Below are 19,346 nucleotides of genomic sequence, written 5' to 3' on the forward strand. Positions count from 1 at the left end.
CATAACTTTCCTTGTACATATGTGAATATATCACAGTGAATCTCGGCATCATGTACATCCACAAGACTGGGATTAAAATGCAATATATTCTGTGTTTGTACAAATACATCAAATAGGTTCTAATGCCATGTATACCTAAAAAAATAAATTTTTTTAAGAAGAGAGAAAGAAAAAAGAAAAACGAAATTCCTTTTCCTAGCATGTTAATGGAGTTGTGGTTGGATGTGAAGATTTTCTCAATCTGCCATATTTCACTTTTGGTTCAGCTCCTGTGACTATACCTTTATCAGAGATTTCCCCAGCAGACTTTCCCTTTCATCTCAACCCTCAGAACTAAGTTACACTCCCAATCTCAAACTGACTCAAACAAGGAGAACAGCACTGTCACACTGATTTGGGGGTGGTGTGAATGTTTGAGACCCACCACAGCAGTCCCTTCTGAGGTTTGGATGTGGTTGTCCTCCTAGGTCCATATGTTGGCATCCTCAGGGGGGCAGTATTGAGAAGGGGTGGATCCTATAAAAGGTGAGGCCAAGAGGGAGGCCTAAGGTCATTGGGAGAGTGACCTCAGAAGGACACTCTGAGCACAGAAAAACCCTGGTTTTTGTCTGTCTTTCTGTCTGATGATGAGATTTCTTCTTCACTATGTCACATCAAGTCACAGGATGTTTAGGTGATAAGGGGAGAATGAGCTCTTCTCCTGGCAAAGGTCAACTTTCCATGTAAGGCTAGAAAACGTGGTTACAAACACAGCACACTCCAAGTCATGGCATCAGATCTCTTGACACAAGGTCATTAAGATATGAAAAATATAAAGATACTTCCACTCAGACTCCATCCCCAAGTTCAAAAGCAGCAGTGTCCTCCAGCTGTCATACAGACCTGCTTCTATAGTGTCCTACCTTCAGTGTGACTGTCTAGTGGGTCATCCAATTCACTGCTGAAAACAAAGATGCTCTTCGGGATCCAATCATACAAAACAGAGACATAAACACAGGGTGGCTACAGAGTGGCTCTGACATTGCTCCTACCTCTGAGTCCATGCTGTGTGGACAGCATCTTCTTGCTCTGACTTCTGTTGCCAGGCTCTGACTGGGTTCTGTGCAATCGGAGGCCTTCCAAAAAGACAGTGCAATCAGAACAAAGCTTCTTCCACTTGGAGTTTCAGGAATGTATGCCTCTAATTTGGAAGCTCTTCAGCGGAATCCACAGGATGTTCTAAAAGAAGATAGAGTAAGTGTCAGTACATGGGTCTGGTTGAAGATTTTCTCAGGAAGCAGTGTATGGACACAGGGCTGGAGTGGTTGGAGGTGGCTGAAAAACAGCCAGAGATAGAGTTGCTGCTGGGACATGATCTATGGTGGACAAAGAAAGGTAAAGGCATGGATCAGTAGTGCATGAGAAGCAGAGCCTTGGCTTCTCCAGCTAAAGCCCTGCTAATCAACGTGGGATGGTGAATTTACCAATGGGTTAAAACATAATAAATGCACTGTACAATTTGATGGCAACATCTTACCACTCCTCCTGCCTTGTGGAGTCCTGTCAACTCCCCGCTGTTCTCTTTCAATGTTTCATGATCATTTGTCTTCCTTGTATCTCCATCTGCTTCTATTGTATAAATCGTCTCTCTATGAGAGCTTTAATATTCTTGAAATAGGTGCTGTGTCTTGTGCTCTCTTTGGCTGGATGGCCTGCATGCGACTCACTGCATTGCCTACAGACCCAAGGCCCCAGATGCAGGTGCAGATCCCGCCGGCAGGGCGCGTACTGTCCGCCCTGATCCTCCGCAGCGCCTGCTCCCGCTGAGAGAGCTTGAGGCAGTACCTGGCGGGATAGCGGCGCCACTCAGGCCGCGCCCTAGTGGTGCCCGAACTGCCCCTGGCGTGCCGTCTGCGGGCCTGACCCTGCTGCCCTCAGCCCGTCGCAGGCAGGTGTGCAAAAGCGGACGCGCTGAGGCCGCCCTTTTCGCCGCCGGCTGCAGCACGAAGTTGGCGCCGCACCCAGAACTTCAGTCGCCTCCAGCTTCCGGGGACCCGGCGCGGGCTCCAGGCCATCCTGAGGGCGGCAGGTGAGTTGCTTATTGGAGGCGCCATTCGGACCCACTGAGGGTGGGGATGGCGCGGCGACTGTGACCATCTGACAGTTGGTCCCTGCGGTGCCGGCTGTTGGGAGCAGGGTGCCGCGGCCCACCCAGGCCAGCCTACCGCCTGGGGGCGCCCTCAAGCTGGGTAGGGGCGGCGGTTGGGCGGTTGGGCTCGTGAGTGAGTGTGGCCCCACAGGTACACGGGCACGCGGGGGATGGGGCGGCAGAGGGAGTGGCCGGTGAGTGCGCATGGGCTTCCAGTTGGGGGTGGGGGGAGAATCTAATTGGTATGGGGGAAGGTAAAGGGACAGACAGGATCAGGGGCAATCAGCCTGATTTGCCAATACAGTGGTGGCAAGAATAGCTGGATATTATGGGATGTATCAGTGGGTGGAGTCATGGGTCTGCAGTCCTTGCAGGATCCACAGGTGGGGAGAAAGAATTCAGGGTCCTAGTGCTGGCCGCTGCAGTCTGTTTTACCCTCCAAGGCCTCCATGTCATCCTCCATGATACGGCTCTTCTTTGGAGACAGATCCTTCTTCTGCAGGGTGCCTAAGTCTTCCTCCATAAGAACCACAGTGTGCTTAGGAGGTGTGGCAGCTCACCTCAATGCCACTAAAGTGGTATCTACAGGGTCACTGGCATGTGGCTTTTTCTGTTACAGGGCCTCTGGCTAGCATGTATGAGTGGAAGAGCACTCCTTAACGGGTTAGTTGAAGACTTCCCCCTGTACCCCATCTGGAGATTCCCAGGAGTTGGGAGAACTGGGCAGAATGTCTCAATGTCTTCATCCAACCCTTGCTTTACCCATTTTGTGGCAGCATGGAGCAGGCCAGGAGCACTGCTGCCTCTGCCTCAGGCTGCACAAGTCAGGCTGTCAGAGAAGTTCACTGGAGACACCTGGACCCTCTCTTGTACAGTGTTTGTTTCTTAGAGCCTAGGAGTAGGCTGCACACAGCGAGGTCTTCCTTGGTGTGCAGAGGCTTCAAGGGTGATACTCCCCCATTGCTAAGGGCATCCATTTCCAAAATGTCCTACATATCTCTTTGCTCTCCTCCTCCTCCTCTTCCTCCTCCTTTATTCTCCTCTGCCTCTTCCACATCCCTGTCCTGTGCCACCACAGCCACTTCCACTGCTGCTGCCATCAGATCCTCTGGTTGCTCTTGAGCCCTCACCTCTGTTTGCTTTTCCAAGGAAGAGAGGTATGTGACTAGGTGTCCTGGGCTCCAGATCTCCGTGGACCTGCTTTGGTAGTGAAGGCAGTACAATTGATCTGGTCTCGGAAGGAGGATCCTGGGATTCTGGAGGGTCGCAATGTTCCGAAGTTACCAGAGGACAGTGCCTGCTTTTCCCTGTGGTCCCTCCAGGAGGGCGGCAGGAGGATCCACAGAGAGCAGAGCGCCACCTGCAGGAGAGGGCCTCTGTAGCAGCCAGCCCAGCAAGGCACAGCCAAGCAAGGCACAAAGGACAGGTTTCTTGGTGGAAGTGTCTGCAGGCAGAGCTGATGACAGATGCTGGGGCTGCAGGGTGATCCCGCCCAGGAGTTGGAGGCTGGCAGGTCAGGCCACTGGGCAGGCAATAGGCAGTGAGGGCCGGCTGGTCGGCGACCTCGCTTGCTGAGATGACTGTCCATTCAGAGCAAGTGGTGGAGGCCAATCCTGAGAGGAGAGACCAAGGGAGCTGGGCTAGCACACCGCCAACTTCTGTTGTCCAAACACACACTGTTGAGTCCAGTTTCTGTGACAGATGTCTGGAACAGGTGACCTGGAAAGGGCGTGCAGGGATCTCTCGGGGAAGAACGGTTGGTGAAAGGGCAAAGGGCAAGGCCCACTGTCCACTGCTGGGCTGCACTTCGCAGCTCCTGGGGACCCCCCACTTTCCTCACAGATGTGTGACCTGCTGACTGTGGGCCTGCAGCCTGATCCCACATTTTGTTCTAGGCCCACAGATGTAGTGAGCACCAGGGGCCAGGTGAGGCCCACCCTGTGGTTCTGGTGAAGCCCACTTTGTGGAGGAAGTGATGTTGGAGTTGATGTCCGCAGGTGTGATGTGTGGGAGATCTTGTGACTTGAGCACTTGGGGACATTGGCACCCCATTTCTGGGTCACCCAGGCTCAAGCTGAGGGTGCGAGGTTTGGACACTTCCTCTCCCCCCATTCGACCAACTTGGCCGATGCTGCGATCGCTCGTGTATTTAAATCATTCACTCAACAAACACTCCTTGTGCCTGGACTCTGACTGGCAGTGACCAGGGCTTGGAGATCCATCTGTCCACAAGCCAGCAGGATTGGACGCCTGCTCTCCTGGCCTCTGCCTGTGCCTCACAGCTGCCCTCCTGCCATCACGGCCCTGCCTCAGGCTTCCAGGCCTCCCCTGTAGAGGCCTTCAGCAGCCTCCCCACCACTCTCCTCACCTCCAGACTCACCAGCCCACTGTCCCAACTGTAGCCTGGGGACTTTCACGGGAAGCTGTGCTTACTCAGCCAAAGTCACTGTGGTCCTACCGCAGGTCAGTTCTAGGCACTCGGGAGCCATGAGTAGAGCAGGAAAATAAGCAAGACAATTTTATCGTTAGTGAAGGATGTAGTGTGTGAGAAGCCGGCATACACTTCAGAAAAATAAGAGAAATGTAACAGATGCAGGAGTGTGAGGAACAATGTGGAACTACCTAAGTGAAATAAGCCAATCCCCAAACCAAAGGCAGAATGTTCTCCCTGATCTGTGCATGCTGACTCTCAATAAGGGTGGGGGGCAGAATACAAGTTCATTGGAGTAGACAAAGGGGCAGGAAGGGAAGGGATGGGGAATGGGAATGCAAAAGACAGTGGAGTGAATGGGACAGAACTTTTCTATGTTCATATGTGAAAGCACACAGTGAAACTCCACATCCTGTCCAACCACAGGAATGGGGAGCTGTACTCCATGTATGTGTACTATGTCGAAATACACTCTACTGCCATGTGTATCTAAAAAGAACAAATAAAAAAGAATTAAAACAAAACAAACAAAAACCTCAAACTACCTAAATGGTCATAGTAGGCCTCATGGAGAAAGTGCTTCTTAAACAAAGACTTCAAGGAGGTGAGAGAATGGGTCATGTGAGCATCTAGGGGAGACTCGTTCAAGGCCATGAGGCAGGGCAAGCCTGCATGCTCAGACAACAAGCCACAGCCAGGTGGCAGGGGCTGAGGAAGCCCTACCCTGAGGGCAGCCCTCTCTGTTCAGAACATGCGTAGAGGCCCATCCCAACCTCGGAATGCATCCAGCAAATATCGTTCTTCTTGCACATTGATCACTACTTTTTGGACTCCTTGCCAAGCACTGTCTTGCATACTTCACCCGCAATCCTGTGCAGGTAACATTTGTGTCCTCACTTTATAATAAATAGGAACAGTAGCCAGGTGCAGTGGTGCATGCCTGTAATACCAGCAAGCTGGGAGGCTGAGGCAAGAGGATCACAAGTTTGAGGCCAGCCTGGACAATTTAGCGTTACCCATTTGGAAAAAAAAAATGGCTGAGGATGTGGCTCAGTGGGAGGGAGTCCAGTATGGCAAAAGGAATAGAAAACAAAACAAAACCCCAGCAACAATAATTGCTGCTGTTATTACATTTGGATACTAGGTTTGGATACTTCCTCTCTCCCACATTCAATCAACTTGGCAGATGTTGCGGTCGCTCCTGTATTTAAATCATTAAATGATAGATTTGGGGGCCAGATGGCTCACTCTGTTGTTTACATGCTGTGTGACTTTCAGAAAGTTGCTTAACCTCTCTGTGCCTTAGTGCCCCTATCTGGAAACTGGAAATGATAGTAACAGTATGTAGCTCCTAAGCTCATATATTAAATGATCCATATCTGTAAAATTTATTTATTTATCCTTTCTAACAGCTTTGTGTATATCAAGCCATTTAATCCTCATGACTACTGTAAAATAATATAAGCCCCATTATACATATGAAGAAATTAAGGCATAGAGAGGTTGTATAACTTGCCCAAGGTCACCCAGTTTGGTAAAACAGAGAGCCAGAATTCAAACTGAAGTCTTCTGGCTCCAGATACCTGCTCTTAACCCTTAGGCTATCAGAAAACTTACATCTCAGAGACAGGAAGTGACTGGCCCAAGGTCACACAGTAAATCACTGATGAAGTTTGCCTTTGTGTTAACATTCTTGCTTCGCAGCCCAGGATTCCTCCAATAGGCCCTGCTTTTCTTCAGCTTTTCCCTCTAACACTGCAAGCTGACACAGACCGTGAAGGTCTGGTGTCATCTTTGGACTCTACTTTGAAACATTCTTCTCATCTTGTCGCCTCTCCCACTGGCATGTTTCCCAACAGACGCAGGGAGCTGTCACACTGGCTGTGCCCTGAATGGAAGCGGCCAGGAAGGGAGGGGGAGCTTCCAGCCCTGTGGGCGGCTTTTGCTGAAGGCATTTTTCCATTTAATGGAAGGGGGAAGGAGTGACCAGAGGGAGAAGTGCTGCAGGCTGGCTTGGAACAGTCCCTCCCTGGCCTCCCAGGAATTGGCGCTGGGGTCTGAGTGTCCACGCATGTGCATGACTTATTCACGTGTGTGACTGCCTGAGAGTGAGCAGCGAAACCGTGCATGTGTGTCTGGATTGATGGACGTCTCGGGGCACGTGAGTAACTGTGGCTGGTGAGTGAGGACGTGGGAGTGTGTGCGTGATGGAGGGCATGTGCATGAGCAGATGGGGATGGGGGATTCTGGGCCCGGGGCTAAGCACTGGGCCACTCTCTGGATCTGGTGGCCTTGACTTGCCTGGCCCAGTGCAGGCAGACCTGTTGGCCCAGTTCTGCACTCACATCAGAGATCACCTGGCGCCAGGCTTCAACTACAGCCTTCTTCTCCCTCCCTGCCTGGCTCCCAGCCTCTCCCTGGAGGCCTTCAGGGCTTGCCCTGGGGAAGCAAAGAGCATGGCGAGGGAGACAAGCACCTATGAGGCCCTGAGACTTAGCATGAAGGTATTCCTGGGGCCTGGACTCTCCCCTGGCTGCCCAGAATGGGGAGGGTTAACAGTCCTGAAATAATCGAACCACTCTTTTCTCCCCCATGGAACAGATGGGAACTGTCTGTCAGTGTGTTATCAGGAAAAGTGGAACCAGAAGTCTTTTAGTAGAGGGAATTCCATCCAGGAGGGTTAATTCAGGTAGCATAGGTCTGGGGGCCAGATGGCCTGACTCTGTTGTCTACTTGCTGTGTGACTTTCAGAAAGTTGCTTAACCTCTCTGTGCCTTAGTGGCCCTATCTGGAAACTGGAAATGATAGTAACAGTATGTAGCTCCCAGGCTCATATATTAAATGAGCCACTCTATGGAAAAGTGTTGAGAGCCACATTTGCCACACAGCAAGTGCAAGAAGTGGGGGCAGCGAGCAGGATGGTGGCTGTGAAGTACACATGGCATTTGGGGTTTTGTAGGATCTGAGCCCACCTTCCACAGGCCCTTTCTGCTCTCTAGATCTCAACTTGCATCCAGCATCTGATCAGGAAATCCTTGCAGCAGCCCTGGACACCCTGATGGTATGAGAGCAGAGACACTCAGCGGACCGCACATTGCCACTTGGCCCCCAGCGAGGGTTTCCGCCGTCTTTTTCTCAGAGCTCCCTGACCATTCCACTTCTAGAAATGCCTGCCCACCTGGATGTACACCAAACACTCAGCCCATTCCAGGCATGGCCCCAACCCTGTCATCTCAGCTCCTTGGAACATCCCAGCACACTTGCCCAGCAGATGATTCCCAAAGGGTTAACCAGCCATTAACTCATTTGGCAGGCAAGACAGTCCTGGGAGACTCAATTTCTTTTAACCTTTTTTTCCCTTGCATATAAAAGTTGAGTCTCAGAGAGGTTAAGTGACTTGCCCAAGGACACACAACCTGTATGTGTCAGAGCCAGGGCATAAATTCACAACTGTGTGACTCGAGACCCATATTCATAATCATGCCAATCATGGCCCTTGTAAGTCTGTGGACACATCTTCCTCTCCCAGGGAACTCCAAGCCTTCCCAGATCTCTGCATCCCTCTTCCCAGCAGTGCCCAGCAATGTCTAGCACAGAGCTGAGTTCCCAATGGGGTGCCCAGTGGACATCTGCAGAATGTGAATGATCGCAAACCTGCCCGACTCAACGTACAATGATGTTTTGTTTACTTTAGAATGCTTCCAGGAAGCCGAGGATGAGTCACCAGGCTTACAAAATAAGGCCATTTGACATAAAAATCCGGATTTCCTGGTCTTCTGGAAAAATTCAGGAGTCCTGGCAACCTTAGACTTGTGTTCCAACATGGCGGCACTCAACATTGTTCGAGGAGCAGCTACTGCTGCAGATAGGGCACATGCTGGATCCTTCACAGGCCCCACCACCCTCTGTTGTCCCCGTAGCTGCCACCCCTCAACCTACTTGTACTGTTGTTTCTTGTCACTTGTTGTACTTTTCCACTTCCATCCCGGACTTTTGTTTTCCCTTTGGTACCAGGGATTGAACTCAGGGACACTCGATCACTGAGCCACTTCCTCAGCCCTATTTTATATTTTATTTAGAGACAGGATCTCACTGAGGTGCTTAGCATCTTGCTTTTTCTGAGGCTGGCTTTGAATTCACCATCCTCCTGCCTCAGCCTCCTGAGCTTCTGGGATGACAGGCGTGGGCCACCACACCTGGCTCCATCCCTTACGGGCATCTGGGCTAGTGACCCCTGGAACAAAGTGAGCCCAAGATAAACTCTGGAGGTCTAGGCAGATGTGTATACCACATAGGCTTCTCCTATGAGTAACGCTATTCAATAATCTGCCTGCTCGCCTCTCCAGGCCTGTCTCCCCCCACCCTAGAGACAAAGGACATAAGCCAGGAACTCAGACAGTTTCATTGCCCATAAATGAAGAGTTCAGGGCCAGGCACACTGGCGTGCACCTGTCATCCCAGCAGCCCAGGAGGCTGAGGCAGGAGGATCTCAAATTCAATGCCAGCCTCAGCAATGGTGAGGTGCTAAGCAACTCAGTGAGACCCTGTCTCTAAATAAAATACAAAATAGGGCTGGGGACATGGCTGCGTGGTTGAGTGCCCCTGAGTTCAATCCCTGGTACCTACCCCCCAAATACTCTCAGCCGGCTGGACGGTCTGTTGTCCTTCCATCGTCCCCTGCCTGCACTGGCCTGCACTGTTTGGCTCACTGCTTGGTTTCTGACTTCTCTCCTTCTCCCACATTTGGCTTAGTTGCCCTCCCCGGGGCTCCCAGAACTCCTGGGCTCTGCCACACCCTGGCCCTTTCCCCAGATGCCTGCTACTGCAGCACCTTCCTCAGTGGTCTCCCCAAGCGGACAGGCAGGGCTGAGGGGCAGTAGATGGCAACAGTTCTGAGCACGGACTTTGGTCTCTTACTGGTTGACTTTGGAACCTGGCACTGCCATGTGGTAGGTGTGTACACTTGACTAAGTCCCTTTGCCCCACTAGGCCTCAGTTTCCTTGTGTGAAATGTGGATAAGGAGAACTTCAGTCTCCCACCAGACTTTTGTGAGACAGAAAAGTCCATATGAAGCACTCAGAGGAGCACCGTCTTGTAGTAAATGCTCAATAAATGCAGCTATGCTCATTCATTTCTATAGCCCCAGGACCTGGCCCAAAGAAGCCATTTATTTGGTGGTTGAATGAGTGATTGGGAGCGTCCTGGGTCAGGGGCCACTAGGCTTCTTGGAAGGGGGGCTTAGCTGGAAGAAGAACTCCTCTCTACTGTCTGGGAAAGGACTGGGCAGACGGGGTGCCCAGGGAGCTATTATTGGAAGCACTGCAACTTCAGAGCTAATGGTTGCTGCATGTGGCAGCTCCTCTCTGGTCCAGTCACCAACCTCCCCCCATCCATGTGGTTCCAATAGTCAGCTGACACCTCATTAGCCTAAGTCCAGGTCCAATTCTGCTGCCACAGTGAGTGAGCAAGCCACTGGGGGGCCGGAGTCTCGTTAGGGCCAGGTATTCACCAGGGCCAGAGGGCCCACATCATGATACCGGCTCAGGGCCCAGTCAATGTGTTTCCAATCAGCAATTAGTCTTCAATTAATGGGGCTGAGAAATGATTGCTTTCCCGTCTGAATGGCCATCTGGGGAGTGTTAAGCTGGAGTTACAAGAGGAGACATAAAGAAAGGAACCAAACACCCCAATTTGGGCCTGAATCATGGCCCTGGGCAAGCTGCATGGTGCCCAGCCCAGTGACAAATGAAAGCCAGGCCTAGGATCCTGGTGGCACCTGCTCTTGTCCATGTTTTAGTGTCCCTACTGGATTTGGGAATGGCCAAGAGGATATCGTCTCAGGCCTCAGTTTCCCCAGCTGTACCATGAAAGGACCCTCAAAGCTCTGGTGCTCTGAAAACGCTTGTCCTGATGTCGCATGACTTAGTGGAAAGCACGTCTGTGGGAAGATGCTCCCTGACTGCCCAGCTGGACTTCATTTGTAAATTTCAACCTCCTAGACTTTAGACTTGTTGGGGTAGAAAAGAGTTTTGTAAACTGTGAAGTGCTGTGCTTGGCAGCTGGGAATTGAGGCTGGGAAGTCATGCCATAGCCTCCGGGGGGTTCTAGAATCTGAGCACCTTGGAGCCTGGTTTTCATATCTTGTATTTCCACCAACCAACCAGAGGAGGCAGAAGTCACAATAATAGAATCAACCCTATGAATCGAGTAACTGCTGGACTTGATCATGTGCCTTATCTCATCGAGTTCTCACTAGAACCCCATAGAACATGTATTGTTCTTACCATTCTCAGCTGACAGAACAGGATCTGATCTGCAGAGCAGTTTACTGACTGAAAGTTAAGCCCAAGCAATCTTGACTGTGAAGCTATTGCCCAAGGGAAAGAGAATCACAGGCACAGGCCAGCAGATCTGATGGAGCCGTTGGGGATAAACATACTCAGCCTTCTGATGGTGCAGGTGGGGAGACTGAGACTCACAGAGGACCAGGGACATGTCCAAGGTCATACAGTGGATTTCTAACTATTCTAGGCTTGGGATCCAGTTTACCCAGGTCCATTGGGTTGGTACAATATCTCCTCCCCTTGGACACCTCCCTCACTGTGTTGATTGTGTCTCCTAAATATGCTGCTGACCTACCAGTGTCAACTCTCCACCTACTCCGTGCCTTCCTGGGGTCCAGTTCCCTCCTACTGCCCCCATGCTGGTGGCTCAGCTGGGGCAGATCAGATCCAGATGAATCTTCAAAGTGCACACTTTTGATCCTCTTGTTTCCTTGCTTAAAGACCCTCAATGGCTTCCTGTGCCTGCTAAATGAATCCCAAAACCCTGTGCCATCCAGGATCATCTACATAAAGCTTCAATCTACTTTTGCAGCTTTAACTTTGTTTTTTAGTCCAGCATCTGCCTCTATTCCTGTCTTCCCTACAGTCTTACCCTGATCCTGTGTTCTGGTCCTTCTCTCCTGTCTTGTTTCTAGGCTCTGACTGATAAGAGTGTCCCAGTACCAACCTTATCCACCTCTGCTCTGGTCACTGGTGACCTTTCCAGTGCCTGGGGCCCCATCCAGCTCCATGAAACCCTGGGGACTGGGATTTACATTGTCTTTGCTGGGCCTCTTCAGGACTAGAGTCCTAGTTCTCCAGCCCCTACTTGGGTTCTGCTGCCTGCAGACAGATTTCCAGCTGCTACCCCCTCCATAGCTGTCCCCTGACTGTTTGGCATCACCTGTCCCTGGATTCTGCTGGTTGCTGGTTGGAGGTCCTCACCCCTGCCTGGATGTCTCCCAGACCTCTCCAGAGAGCCTGCTGTGCAGAGGACTGACTCAGTTCCCTTCATGCCCTGTGTTGAGACAGGGGAGTAGCAGCACATCACCAAAAGAAGGAAGTTGGGGGTTTCTGGTGGCCAAGTTCAATGGCTCCATGCTTAGGTGGGAGACCTGTGTGCACTTGGCCATCCAGAAGAGCCCTTTGTACCCACCACTGCCCTTCTGTCAGTCTCCCTCCCCTAGGCCCTTTGGGGAGGAGGACTAGGAGGCTGCTCCCCTGCTCTGTCAGCCACATCAAGTTTGTGCTTGCCTCCAAAAAGTAGAGGTCAAGTCTCAGCCACAAAGAGCAAGAGAGAGGAGAGAAGAGGGAGGAGGAGGAAACGTAGTGCTGGAGGAGAGATCAGAGTCCAGCGGTGGAGAAGCTCAGGGCAGGGCGCTGGGGAGGGTGGGGAGAGGAGGGGAAGCTGGGCCCGGGACTATTTCTGTACAATAATCCAGGGGAAGAGGGCCACGCTGACAGGCTGACAGGACAGTGAGGAGTCTTTAGGGAGCAAAGGCCAAGACTCTGCCGGGAGCCTGGGCCTGGAGGAGCTGGCCTAGCGCCCAGTGCATGGACTGGAGCCATGATTTCAGAGGCCCAGAAGCTGAGGCAAGCTGGGCCCAGGGACTAGGGAGCAGGGAAAGTGGGAGTGGGGAAGAGGAGCCAACCATCCTTCCTGCCCCACCTCTAGCACAAGAGGATGGGAAGTGGGGTGGGACAGGCCTGCCCCAGCTCTCTGTCTGCCACCATGGGGTCATCTGGCTGTGCATGGGGGCAGAGTTTCTGAAATGTACACTTCCTGGGCTCTGGCCTGGGAGGGAGATGGCGTGAGAAAGAAGCAGGAACACAAGGCTTGGAAACCTCAGGGGGAGAGTCAAGCCGTCATTTTCTTTCCCACGGGATCTCCAGTCATGGGGTTGAGGAGAGGGAGTGTTAGAGGGTCAGGTCATGGGGGGAGCAGGGAAGTCACATTTATCAAGTACCCATTCTATTTTGTGCCTCTTGCCATACATTAGCACGTAGATTCTTCCTGAAAACCAGGTGAGGAAACAGTGATTCATATTTACACCGAGGAAACTGAGGTTCAGAGAAGTGAAGTGATTTGCCAAGCATCATGCAGCTACAGAGGCAAGTAATCAGCAAATACAGTGCTGTTATGCTCCAAAGCCTGGCTTTAGAAGCAATATTGCAAAGTGAGGGGCCACAAGTCCAGGTTTTGATCTAAGACTGCCTGGCTTTGTGTCTACTACCTGTTCCCTGCCAGCTGTATGACCTTAGGCAAGTGACTTCATCTCTCAGCCTCGATTTTTCATCTGTAAAGTGGAGCTAACAATAGAATTACCTTCAAGACAGGCACAATGGTGCATATTTGTAATCTCAGAGCCCACAGAGGCTGAGGCAAGAGGATTTCAAGTTCAAGGCCAACCTGGGCAACTTAGTAAGACCCTTTGGCAAAATAAAAAACAAAAAGGACTTAGGACATGGCTTAGTGATAAAGTACCCCTTGGCTTAAGTCCCCTGTACACACACACACACACAAACTCACACACACACACACAGTACATTCTTAACATTATTATGAGGAGTAAACAAATTAATATGTATAAAACATCTAGAACAGTGCCTGGTATACAATATCCCATTGCTAAGAAGCATGAAATGAGAATTTTTCTTCTGTCCTTCATAGATCTCCTTAGAGGAAACAGCGTGAGCAAGGCAAAAGAACTATGTGGGGAAAATACAGGGCAGAGGGTCACTCCAATTCCCTTAGAATTGGAGTCCTCCCACATTTGGACAATAGTATCAGAAGTCTTCCAACCAGAAGCTCAGGTGGCCCAGCAATTGCACTTCTGGGAATTCATCCTAAGGAAATAATGGGTCAAGAGAGCAAAGATGTACGTACCAGGATGTTCACTGCCAGGCTGTTTATCATAGTGAAAAACAGCAGCTTGCTTTAATGAATTATGGTGAATTCATACACAGCAGCCATTAAAAACAACAATGTCACTGTTTTAAAAAATATCAATTCAGAAAGAGATTCCTGATATAGTTAGTTGATAAGAGAATAAAAGCAGGTAAGTAGAGGTTGAGAGAGGAGATACTGGAGGGACAAGGTTGGGGAGGGGAACTCCATCTTATTTATGGAGCACATAAAATTGTTTACTGTGGTCATTCATTACTTTTGTAATGAGAAGAAAACAAGCAGTAAAACAATTTCCATTGGGGGGGAAAGAAAAAAAAAAACCTTAAAGGTTTAGAATGTCCAGCTAGGAAGCAGTCATGAGCCTGGCATGGCTGGGCCTTCAAAGGAGGATCTTTCTGCTCCTTTGGGAGTGGGCCCAACATTTTATCCTCTTCCATCCTTCTCCCTGCCAAGAAGCAGGGGTCGGGTGGGGAGCAAAATGGCCTGGTGGGGTCAGACATACCCACCAGGTCTGTGGTGTTCAACAGTCTGGCATTTGCTGTTAAAAAAATTCCAAAACCACTGGCCAACAAGCCCTTCCATGTTCTTCTGCTCATTTATTCATTCACTCAACAGGTATTTTTTGAGAATGTGCTCTGTGCCTAGACAAGGTGATGAGGCTGGAGTCCTGCAGACAAAGAGTAAGTGTTCAATAAATAGACAAAAATGTTGGTTGTTTTAGAGCTTGTGTTTTAGTGAAGATACACAGGTATTCACAAGACAGATTGTATGAAAAGTCTACTAGATGATGAGAACTATACAGAAAAATCAAACAGGAAGACAGAAGAGTGAATATGGGATTTGGGGGTGGGGTGTGCCATTAAAAGTAGAGGAAAACCCAGTGTGGTGGTGCACACCTGTAATCCCAAAGCTTGGGAGGCTGAGGCAGGAGGACCCCAAGTTCAAAGCCAGCCTCAGCAACTTAGCAAGGCCCTAAGCAACTTAGTGAGATCCTTTCTCAAAAGAAAATTTAAAAAGGCCTGGGGATGCGGCTCAGTGGTTAAGCACCCCTGGATTCAATCCCCAGTACCAAAAAAATAAAATAAAAGAAGAAGGAAAACCAAAAAAAATTCAATAAAATTTGAAGTCAACTCTTGAAGCAGTTCTAGGAACAAGCCATGGAGAAAGAGTAACCCAACCAGAGGGAACAGCAATTACGGCAGCCCTGAGGCAGGAGGGGTGTGTGATGGGCTGAATGAAGTATAGAAAAGATGCCAAATGGCAATAGGATTAGTGAAGTTGAGAGCACTCGATGAATTTGGAGAAGAAATGAACATTAACGGGGTAGGATTTGGCAAGCTATGGTGAGGTTTTGGCTTTTACCCTGAATGAAATGGGGAGACAGGACAGGGTTTTCAGTAGAGAAATGACAATCACTTGCTTAGGTTTGAACAGGATCACTTTGTCAGATGACATGCATATAGGCTGAAAGGAGAAGGGTTAAAGGGAGAAGCTGGGGACTGACTAAGAAGCTACAACAGTCATCCAGATGAGAGATAATGTTGGCTTCAGCCAGAGTGGCAGTGAAATTGAGAGAAGCAATTGCTACCATAGTTCCTTTTTGCTCTGACCTATTAGGTCTGGATTCTTCATCAGATCCTGAACAAGCTAATGCAGTCATTTTGTTTTAGTAAGAATAAGGCATACAGTGTGTGTCACTATAGAAATATCCTTCTTAGTCCTGAAGAACTTTGTGTTGTGTTACCTGCTATATCTCCAGTGCCGACAACACTGTTTGGTGCTCACTTGGCACTTAGTGAATGAATGAATAAATGATGAATGAATGAATGAATGAAGGCATTAACTGTCTAGATAAGGGACCAAGGACTTGGACTGAAGGTGGGAGGAGGAGAGGGTAATATTGGCTCAGAACACACATGCAGGTGTGTCTGGTCCCTTCCTCTCTCTGCCTGGCTGAATGTGAGTGTAAACATTAGTATTCATAATTTTTGGCCATATCAAAAAATGAACCCACTTAGGAAGAATCACTTGCATTTTATTTAAGAGAAGGGATGCAAGCCCCGGGAAATGGATAGAGTTCCTGATTTGGGGACAAATGGAGTCCAAAGATTTGGCCCATCTCAGTTCTAGAAAAGCAGAAGCACTAGCTTTTCACTTTGCTCTTTTGGCACAACCCTTCCAGCTCTTCTAGAAGCTTCATTCCCATTCAACAGCATGTCTTCCCTATCTCTTTGCTCTACTGCCTGCTGATTCTTCCAGGGCTATCCACTAGCCCTCTGATTACTAATAAATCCTCACTCCGTTCAATGGAAACTCCTCTTAATCTTGAAACATCCCAAATCTCCTTTATTAAGCGATACCTGAATTCTCCATAGACCCTATCCCTCTCATCTCTGTAGTCTGCTACGGAAGCTTAACTTTCCCTCTAGCTCAAGAGAAGGGTAGATTGACTGACTCAGACCATAGATATCCCATTTTCTTTCTTTATCATCTATAGGTACATCATAAGCCATTATTAAGGTAACCTGAGGAAGGTCTTGCAAAGTTTAGTCAAGCACAGTGCAAATAAGAGAGGGAAGAAATAGCATCTCCCTGTGGCTTCAAAGCACATCTCAGTCCTTCTAGTTCAAACGGGGCAGATAGATAAATATTCCAAATGGAGCTTGTGCTGTTTCTTCCCTCAAAGTCCCACCAAAATGGCAGCACAGAGGTTTTGAAAGGTCCTTCAGTTAAAAGACTAAGGCAGAAGGATAGAGACAAGTGCAACAGAAGATTGGGAGTGGGACTGAGGTGGTGGCTCAGTGGTGGAGCGCTTGCCTAGCATGTGTGAGGCCCTGGGTTCCATCCTCAGCACCACATAAGAATAAATAAATAAAGTCCCATCTATGATTAAATATATAATATATAATTTTATATACATATAATTGTATATGACTGGGAGCTGAAAAATAGGTATGAAAACTGGAAAAGAGGAAACCCAATTTGGCAGTGGGGGGAACTCAGAAGCAGACCAATTTATGCAACAAACTTCAGAAACATTCAGGAATGAGGCACCCCAGCTACCTCTGAGAGCAGGAGTGTATTTGGACTGAAAACAAGTGGTGTGGTTTAAAGTTTGTATGATAAAAATTAGACCTCCAAACTTCTTCTCCCAGATGGACAGAACACTGGAGATCTTTGTCCCAGAAAGGCTGGACACAGAGATACCAAGCACATTGCAGAGATCACTGCAGCAGAAGAAATTGATGGTCCACCTGCTACACAGCAAGGGGTTCATGCCCCCACTCAGCTCCACGAACATATGCAACTGTGACTCTCTGCCCCCCTGACAGAGACTGGAGTCTTCCTCTCTGGGGAATAATATTTGGGACTCCCCTAAAAAGTCCAGGAAATTCTAGCTGTGCCTGGTAGCACACACCTGTAATCCTGGCTACTAGGAAGTTTGAGGCAGGAGGATCACAAGTTCAAGGCCAGCCTCATAACTTAGTGAGACCAGATATCAAAATTTTAAAAACAGAATAAAAAGGGTTCTGGTTGTAGCTCAGTGGTAGAGTGCACCTGGGTTCAATTTCCAGTACCCCCCAAAATCAAAACTTACAAAAGTCCAGGAAACTCACTATGCTCTGTGCAGTTGAGAACCCCTACAGTCTGCATACAGAATTCCAATAAGCTTTAGTTCCTCACTCTTAGAAATGAGGGGACAGTCAAGGATGACCAGACATTTGAGGAAATCCTTTAATGTGGAAGACAAAGACTAAGACAAACAAAATTTAATTCAGAGGAAGTAGATACAAAGCAGGGAACAGAAGAAAACTTAACACAAACAACTACGACATCTCCATGGCTTGCAGCAACAAAGGGTGACCTTGTGCTCATGCCATATATTATCTGCATGTCTGTTCTGTTGTCTACCCTCAGGATCCAAACCGAAGAAGCAGCTTCCATCTGTGGTATCCTCAGGCTCCTAGCAGATGGGAAAGCAAGATGGAGGCATTGTACAGTGACTCTCAATGCTTCTGCTCAAAAGTAGAACATATCTCTTCCACTCATTTTTCATTGACCCAAACAAGTGATGTGTCCAAATCTGATGTTTGCAGTGCAGAAAAGTTTATTCTGCTGCATAGACAGTCCTGATAGACAGGATAGAAAATCCTTTAGCAATACCAGAATATTCAGGAATCCATAGAACGGAAACAGGAGGCAGTCAAAAAGAAAAGAGAGGAGAATTAACAAATTGTCAACATGATAAGATAAAAGCAAAATTAAATAAATTATGAGCTCAAGGGTGCACAACTGTAATGCAGCTACCCAGGAGGCTAAGGCAGGAGGATCACAGGATTGAGGCCAGCCTGGGCAACTGAGTGAGATTCTGTCTCAAAATATAAAATAAAAATGATTGGGGATATAGCTCAGTAGTAAAGTGCCGTTGAATTCAATGATTCAGTTCCCAGTACTGAATGTGTGTGTGTGTGTGTGTGTGTGTGTGTGTGTGTGTAGTTGATGGCAAATAGACAAAAGTACAAAGAAATGGAAAATAAATAAAACTAAAAGAAGGCTCCAAGAGGCCCAATATGTGAATTAAAGTAATACAATGAAGGGGAAAAAAACAAAGACAAGAGAGACTAGGAAAACGTTAATGAAATATTTCAACAACATTCTTCTTAATGAAAGGACAAATGTTTCTGAAATGAGAGGGCACAATAACACACTAGATAAAAAAGACATATAATGGGGCACGTTTTGGTGAAATTTTAGTATACTTTACAAAGCGGCCCTAAAGGTTCCCAAAGAAAAGCAAGTGTATGAATCAGAATAGCATCAAACTCCTCAACCACACACTGGAATCTAGAAGATAATGGATCAGTGTCCTTGAATGTTTTACAGTAAATGGTTTGCAATTTAGAATTTTACACTCAAATGACTAATAAAGTGTGAGGATAAAACAAAGACATGTTCAGATGGAAACGTTCTCAAGACATATACTCTGCATGCAGTCCTCTCAAGAAGCTATTGCAGGATCTGATCTGTTAAAATGAAGATTGAGATACTTCCTACCATCTTTCCATGACAACATCATGGTGTGCATGAATGTCCTGGTGAATGCCCTCAAAGACATCAAAAATACCAAAAGGGAGCTGTGCATGGTGGCACACATCTGTAATCCCATCCACTCAGGAGGCTGACGCAGGGGGATCATGAGTTCAAAGCCAGCCTCAGCAAAAGCAAGGTGCTAAGCAACTCTGTGAGACCCTGTCTCTAAATAAAATACAAAATAGGGCTGGGGATGTGGCTCAGTGGTCGAGTGCCCCTGAGTTCAATCCCCAGTACCAAAAAAAAAAAAAAAAATTAAAAAGTAGTAGCAAATGTCAGGTATGTTAGGTTGTGCTTCAAAGTCATCATGTGGCTCCTAACTGGAATGACAAATTTGAAATCAGTGATGACCACAGAGCTACATGGTCAACCCCAGATTTGATATACAAAGACATAGAAAAATGGCAGAATAATCTCCTCCCATTCCATCAGATTGATTTCATTATATTGAAAACCTCAGCTGG

The 19,346-nt window shown here is 48.4% G+C and overlaps 1 protein-coding gene across 1 annotated transcript; it reads left to right on the forward strand.

Moving 5' to 3' along the window:
* Positions 1-1,357: 1,357 nt before the first annotated feature.
* On the forward strand, positions 1,358-18,482 carry LOC139706409 (uncharacterized). Its single transcript, XM_071614351.1, has 4 exons — positions 1,358-1,374; positions 1,658-2,068; positions 14,407-14,471; positions 16,947-18,482. Exons 1-4 carry the CDS (start codon positions 1,358-1,360, stop codon positions 17,102-17,104), a joined length of 651 nt encoding a protein of 216 aa, XP_071470452.1. The 3' UTR covers positions 17,105-18,482.
* Positions 18,483-19,346: the final 864 nt, after the last annotated feature.

This window comes from Marmota flaviventris, chromosome 1 (assembly GCF_047511675.1).
Source record: "Marmota flaviventris isolate mMarFla1 chromosome 1, mMarFla1.hap1, whole genome shotgun sequence".
NCBI classification, from domain to species: Eukaryota; Metazoa; Chordata; class Mammalia; order Rodentia; family Sciuridae; genus Marmota; species Marmota flaviventris.

Coding starts and splice junctions, on each gene's coding strand:
- LOC139706409 (XM_071614351.1), top strand. Junction 2,069..14,406: donor GGCCATCCTGAGGGCGGCAG/GTGAGTTGCTTA, acceptor TTCACTCAACAG/GTATTTTTTGAGAATGTGCT. Junction 14,472..16,946: donor TGGAGTCCTGCAGACAAAGA/GTAAGTGTTCAA, acceptor TTCTTCTCCCAG/ATGGACAGAACACTGGAGAT.